This window comes from Triticum aestivum, chromosome 3A (assembly GCF_018294505.1).
Source record: "Triticum aestivum cultivar Chinese Spring chromosome 3A, IWGSC CS RefSeq v2.1, whole genome shotgun sequence".
Classification (NCBI taxonomy): domain Eukaryota; kingdom Viridiplantae; phylum Streptophyta; class Magnoliopsida; order Poales; family Poaceae; genus Triticum; species Triticum aestivum.
Window position 1 is genome coordinate 32288101 of NC_057800.1, and position 7561 is coordinate 32295661.

General features: G+C 43.8%; 1 protein-coding gene across 1 annotated transcript in view; it reads right to left on the reverse strand.

The window, feature by feature from the left end:
- Positions 1 to 5589, reverse strand: part of LOC123060014 (protein SUPPRESSOR OF K(+) TRANSPORT GROWTH DEFECT 1) — a 7474-nt gene extending 1885 nt beyond the window's left edge. Inside the window, exons 1-3 of the mRNA XM_044482573.1 lie at positions 4924 to 5589; positions 3308 to 3413; positions 233 to 431 (exon numbers count right to left, since the gene is read on the reverse strand). Coding sequence (XP_044338508.1) covers positions 233 to 431; positions 3308 to 3413; positions 4924 to 5410 — 792 coding nt within the window. The 5' untranslated portion in view covers positions 5411 to 5589. The remainder of the gene's footprint in view (positions 1 to 232; positions 432 to 3307; positions 3414 to 4923) is intronic.
- Between the last annotated feature and the right edge of the window lie 1972 nt (positions 5590 to 7561).

Here is a 7561-nt window from a genome sequence, read left to right on the forward strand (position 1 = left end):
CCCCCCCTTACTTAGCAATGCAACAGTTTTGCCAAAGTTTTCTTAAAAACTAGGCTCGCTACTAATTCCATAATCTGGACACAGAATGTGTCGGGCCATCACTTCTCCATGTCTGAATTACTTGAATCATTTACCATCCTAAGTGCAGAAATCCATCTAATCACGTCGCATATTCTGAAGGAGAACACATATTCAGAAACAGTTCACAACATTATAGGCTGCAAAAGCTCACCTGCATCTGTACAAGAAGTTCGGTTTTTATTCTCCTGGAAGCTTCACTTTCATTGCCTTCTCCACGTGTACCGCACAAGGAATCAATTTCATCAATGAAGATAATTGATGGGGCATTTTCGCGAGCCATTTGGAAAAGATTAGCAACTAGTTTCTCGCTCTCTCCCATCCATTTTGAAACAAGGTCTGATGAAGATATGCTGCAGGTAAATTGAGGGCATTAATATGGTATAACCTTAAGGATGTTGTATTAGCAGTACAAAGAAATGGAAACTAGTAGGAAATGAACGTTAGCAATATACATGGGCACATCCAGAAGAAAGAACATGCAGCTTATTCAGACATATTTACATGGGTAAATTTGATATATGCCACTACAAAGTTTCCCTGTTTCGAAAAATGCCATTACAAAGTTCACATGCTTTGAAATACGCTATTGCATACCCTTTTCAAGGATTAGACACCATAACATGTATGTATTTCATTTTGTATATGGACAAAGTTGCCCCTTCGGCCAAGTCAACAGCTAGCCGCTCCCAATCCCATTTTTCCTTTCTGTCTCTCTGAAATCAGCCAGCTTTGGCCCTTGGAAACTCGCCGTCGCTGGTGCTGCTCCTAGCTGCCAGCTCCTCCACTTCGCCAGAGCTGCTGCTCCCAAGTGCTGCTCTCACCCACCACCTCTAGTGCTACAACCAGCCGCCGGCTCTATGCTGCACAACTCAACTTTCACTATTTGCCCTTGGTGCTCGGTGTCCGCGACCCCGATGACGGCCGAGAACGGTGGCACGGTGGCAATGTGAAACCTGAAGCTAAAGCGACGTGAAGCAAAATTGACAGCATATGCATTGCTTGTTTGATGTTCCAGTAGCTGCTGCATTGCTTGTTGTTCCAATTGACAACTTGACTTAAATAACATACCACTTGGATTTGCAGGAATCATACACTCCTGCAACCACCAGCATCCGCACTAGTTGCCTCCATGTCTCTCATCTAGGTCTAGGTTAACAAAGGGGAGAGGATAAGAGCAAGGGTGCCGGTCCGAAGAGCTGGGACGTGGCGGCAAGGAACGGAACTGGTGGAGGAGACCAGGAGCAGCGGAGGCAAGCCGGCGGGCAGGAGCAGCGGCGGCACGGCGGCCGAGGCAGCAGGCGTGGTGGCTGGGACAAACAGAAAGAAACGAGAAGAAAAGGGGATCGGGGTGTTGTTGAATTGGCGAAGGGGTACCTTTGTCCATGCACAAACTATTAAGGGAAGTGCATACCTGTTATTGTGTCTAATCCCTCAAAACGGTATGAAATAGCATATTGCAAAGCCTATGAACTTTGTCATGGCATGTTTCAAAATCAAAGAACAGTATTTTTCCAAAACCAGAAACTTTGTAGTGGCATATATCAAATTTACCCTATTTACATATTTGCCAAATGTAAAGCCTATTGTATAACCTGCAATGCGCTCAGCCCGCATAAATGTTCATGGTACCTAGCCACTCACATATTTGCCAAATGTTTTATGGTGCGGCTACATATACATTAGGTGTTACTACTCTTTAACATAGGAATCAATGTGTGGTTAAGCTACTCATCTGGAAATCAGAAGTGCAGCTCTGGAAGTATTTAGGATGGAGAAAAAATTCAAATTGTTTTCTCAATCTGGCTGAACACAGCTCATCTGATAATGTTTACAAAGTAAGACCTCAGATCTTAAGATATATTACGACTAAAACATGGCAAAATTATTATTTTTTTGAATGCATAGATGATTTGACCCACCAATTATTACAGGACCATATCTCTTGTTCTCACAAAATTCATTTTAATGCACATAACAAATGTAAGCATAATAAACTAACATCCTTTCATACAACAATATACTAATACTGCATCATTTTCTAAAACAAATTGCATGTAAACATCAAAAGTTCCCTACTTCAGCCAAGGTTTAAACATATCATACTCTAAGGTGTGCACATGAAAAGCAACACCCAAACCAAGTGCAACTTATTAAAGCTGCTATCTTGGGACACACCTCACAAGAGAGAACGTTTTACAAAAGGTTTTTTTAGCAAAAACTCTTTTGCCTGCATCAAATAGAATTTTCATGAAGAGGGCATCTGCCTTCAATCTTTTATGATGTTCCTGTAATATAGGTGAATAATATGGCTCTTGTAGATACATAAATGATGTACTACTAGTATGCCAAGTTAATTACCTTAACTCCTTATCTAGAAATTTGCACTAAACATACATGCTCAATATTGTCAACCATGCGCAAATGAACCACCATGAGAAATTCGAAATCATAGCAGTAAAAAAAAGTGAAAACACTAGTTGCTGCACATGATGAACTACTACAAAGAGACACTTTGGAAACCTAAGTGATACCCTAAAATATGAATTGCAGGCCTGCATGTCCTTGTTGGCACATAAAACCGCTTTATATTGTGTGAGATTCGCTTACATGATGACAAAGCCAATTATCAACACATGGAAAGTAGAGATAAAACATGGTACTCAGTGAGGAGAGAACAACTAGCAATTGTGTCATCATCATATAAGAGAAGTCCCAATGTAGAAAAAGCAAGAAGTCAATTCCAACGCATACGATGCTCCCGTGCAGGAGCATATATAACATAAGCTGGTGGAACTAGAACAATCACAAACTCACAATATGAAATGTACCCGCCCAATATAATTATTCCAAGCAGAACAGTGAATAAATTTGAAATTTTGAGTAGACTATGAATCATCTATACCAATTGTGCAAACACTTATCTACTGTTCCAAACACATAGGATTGGTTTCTGTTAACTATTGGACAAGTAACAGGATAATATCCTGCAAATTAGAGTTCAGCAATAAATCTAGGTAGCATAAACAATAGGCAAAGGATGCTCTAAGGTTGTTAATTTGGCACCAACAGATAACTGATTACCCAAAGGTAAAAGACGTCCAACCAAAAATCATTCACCAACAGATAACTGATTACAGAAAGGTAAAAGACGTCCGACCAAAAATCATTCAAGGATGAAATCAGTGAGAATAAAGGTTAGTGTGTAGGTGAAATATATGATAACTACCTGAAGAATGTCGAATCAGCCTCGGTCGCAACAGCTTTAGCCAAATAAGACTTTCCTGTTCCTGGTGGACCGTACAGAAGAAAAGCCCTCCATGGCCTCCGCTTACCTAGAGAAAGGGACACTCCATTAGTTGCACATCAGCAGTTACCTAAAAAAAGTGCTCCCCAGTATATGATAGTTGACTGGTTAAGGACACAAACCCTAAAACAGACACCAGTTATGAAAGTATTTGGAGAATCTCGTGGTATTCAAATCTCATACTCCCTCCGATCCAAAATAAGTGTCGTGGTTTTAGTTCAAACAGACAGTTAGGAACTGAAGCTAATTTTTGCTATACTAACAATCGAAGATCCATACTCACAAGCTGTACTGTAAGAAACCAATGTTTCTATGGCTCTATGGTTAACTCTTGGTTTGATAATCATTTTTTAATTCACACTGCCACCGTCACTGGAAAAAAATTGGCTCTACTACAAACTGTTATCTCATACAAGAGCGACGTAATTATAAGTTTCTGCTACATTTACCACCAAGCTGTACTGTAAGAAACCAATGTTTCTATGGATCTATGGTTAACTCTTGGTTTGATAATCATTTTTTAATTCACACTGCCACCGTCACTGGAAAAAAATTGGCTCTACTACAAACTGTTATCTCATACAAGAGCGACGTAATTATAAGTTTAGCAAGGTTCTTTGAGAGGATTAGAGAGTCAAAAAGTTACTGAATATAATTTGCCAGACACCCCTACGTTACACGGACCAAGGCTCAGTCTGCGGTTGCTGAACTGTGCTGTGTTGTGCTTACTTACAATTGGCTGTGAAAAATCATGCGCGAAAAATAGGCAAAAAACAGGTGAAACAACGCAGCCTAAGTTTGCTCAATACAAATCGATCTAGCATACATGCTCATGGTAGTTCAAAATTATGAATAGTTCATGCTCACCCAATCAGATTCAATCAAGATCAAGATAAACAAAAAGTTATGAACTAGCAAAGGTTCTTTGCGAGGATTGAAGAATCAAACAAGTTTCTGAGTGTAATTTGTCAGACATCCCCACGCTGCACCGACTAAGTTTGTTCAACACAAATCTATGCACTGATGGCGGTTCAAAATTATGCTTTATCTACAGACAAAAACCAGCTTGTGTAGCATACTTTCGACATGCACGCCAGAACCGAATAATTCATGCTCACCCAACCAGGTTCAATCCAGATCAAGATGCATATGGTTCTACTCCATACTATTATCCCGTACAAAAGCGAGGTAGTTATAAGTTTAGCTTAGCAAGTTTCTTTGCCAGGATTGAGAAGTCAACAAGGTTCCTGAACATAATTCACTAGACATTCCTGCGCTAAACCAACTAAGTTTGTTCAATGCAAATCGATCTAGTAGACGCGCTCATGGCAGCTCAAAATTATGCTTATTCTGCAGACAAAAGCCAGCTTGTGTGGCATGTTTTTACCTGGAATCCAGAACCGAATAATCCATGCTCATCCAATCAGATTCAATCGAGATCAAGACGCACAGGGCCTATCTATACAGCAACTAAAATCGCCTCATCCTTGGCGACGAATAATTAGGTAGGATTACTGGCTTCCTCTGGAAAAGCTCACCTGTGAAGAACTGGGGGAACTTGACGGGCAATATGACGGCCTCCTGCAGCGCCTGCTTGGCGCTCTCGAGCCCGGCGACGTCGTTCCACTTGATGTTGGGCTTCTCGGTGATGATGGCGGAGTTGAGGCCGGCCCTCAGCTTGGACTGCTCGGAGTCATCCCCGCCGGCGCCGTCGCCTCCGCCGTCCTTCCCCTTGGTCTTGGGCCGGGTGGCGACGGCCGCGTCGCCGCCGTTGGGCGCGCCGGGGGGGCCGCCCCCGCCCTCGTCGAGGACGGCCCGGATCTCCTCCGCGCGGCGGAGGTACTCGGTGAACTTGGCGGTGATGGCCTCCTTGATCTTGGGGTTCTTCTCGTACTTGAGGTGGGTCTTGAAGTACTCGAGCGCGTTCATGTAGAGCGGGAACGCCTTGACGTAGTTGCCGGCATTGTCCTCCTGGACGGCCTGCTTCACGTACTCGATCGCCTGCTCCTTGAAGTTGCTGTACATCGGGGGAGAGCTGGAAAGGCGCCGCCTTTGCGGCGGATTCCGGCGGATCGGCGCGGGGGGCAGGCCGGGGGAGCGCGGGGGCGGCGGATTCGGCGTGGGGAGGGGCGGGGCGGGGCGGCGGCGGCGGTTGCTTGGCCCTGGGGTTTGACGAAGGAGGTGGGAAGATGAGGAGAAAGAGGAACGGAGACGAGACGCGGTGCGGTGCGGTGGGGAAAAGGAGACGAAGACAACCGGGGAAGCGTGTTTTCTCTTTTCCTTTTTTTTATTTGCTTCATTTTTTATGTGTTTTCTAATACTAATTGCGATGAGAGAAGGATTCGGTTACTCAATTTGGGAGGGACTTCGATTGTACCTGTGTTGTAACAAAATTGAAATTATTTTTTCGCTTCTTTTGAGAGAGCTTAGTTTTTCTTTAAACACAACAAACGCACACGTTCATACATACACACATACACTTATATCTCTATAAACGCTCACACATATGAATGGACGCACACACACGCCCTATCTTATGAGCACCTATGAGTTATTGAGCTGGCACAACATAGCCTATTGATAATCTTACTGAGACAGCCTCATGTATAGTCAATCAAAAATATAAAAGGTGAACATGGTTTCACGCGCAGTAAATTTGAAAACTCCGACAAGAGAAACACACAAAACCCTTTGGCTACGGTTTCTTGTGCCTACCGCCGGTGCCGTCGTCGGTCTACCTCGTCTCTGTGGTCTTAGGGCCATGGAGGTGTGGTGGATCCCAGTCCATGCCGGCGGGAGGACTCCGTTTTTTCATGCTCTTTTGAGTTTTTTTAGGGTTTGTGTCCTACTCAGAGAGGCGAGGCGGCGGATGTTCTCTGAAAATGGAATAAGGTTCTCTATCCCGGGGGTGCGTGTGGAAGTTTGTCTCCGGCGGATCTCGTTGGATTATGTCAGCGTTTGTCTTCGGTGGATCCACGTGGATCTTGTCTTCGTTCGTCTGTGTTCGTGTGTCTACAGATTAGATCCTTCTGATCTACGCTTCTCTTCATCGGTAGTGGTTGTTGTTCTAGTGCGCTGGTCCTATGGGGCCTTAGCACGACGACTTCCCGACTGTCTACTACAACAAGGTTTGTCCAGCTCAGATGAGGGAGGGGCGAAGACGGTGGCACACCTTCGGCTCGCTCCAGTGCTAGTAGTAGTCGCTAAGTGGTCTACGGACCTATATGTATTTTTTTTACTTCTTGTGTTCTTTGTGCTACCTTGACAGTTAATGAATAGATCATAAGTTATTCTCACAAAAGAATTACTAGAAAAAATTATTATTTTTCCTTTTGAAATTTTGGGATACCAAACTTGAATTCTACTCACTTGTGATGTTTCATAAAGTATTGGCACCCGTGTATTCTCGGTGAAGAAAAATATAATTGGGACATTACTATTTACCAAACAGTGTTTTTAAATATAGCTTTGAGTCTTTTTCATTTTTTTCTCAGAATACCACGGATTTTATTTCAACGTGAACTTCATAAATGAGTATACCAGTCGACTATGTATATTACAAAAAGAAAACTTTTGATTTTTTTAGTACTCCCTTCGATCCAAATTAATTGACTTAATTGAGTTGTATTAAAGGAGCATCAATTAGTTTGCATCGTGGTGCACATCATATCCCTTACCTCTAGCTCTCGTGCAAACTCTTTTCTAGGGTTTCTCTGTCTCTCGCCTGTGCCGCCGCCGGTCCGCTTCGCCTCCTATGGTCCTTGGATCATGGAGGCGTGGTGGTTCCTGGCCCTTGCCGGCGAGAGGGCTTCGTTTTTAGGTGTTTTTTGAGTTTTGTTAGGGTTTGTGTCATACTCAAGAAGACGAGGCGGCGGTGACTTCTTGAAGATGGAATAAGGTCCTCTCTGCGTAGCCTCCGTCTCGGTGATGTTTCAAGCATCGTCGGAAAGCGTGTGTAGGTTTGTCTCCGATGGATCTCGTGGGATCAGGTCGGCATTTGTCTTCGGTGGATCCGACTGCATCTGGTCTTCGTTTGTCTACGTATGTGTGTCTGCAGGTTGGATCCTTCTGATCTACGCTTCTGTTCATCGGCGGCGGTTGTGTTCTGGCGCGCTGGTCCTATGGGGCCTTAGCACGACGACTTCTCTACTGTCTACTACAACAATGTTTGCCTGG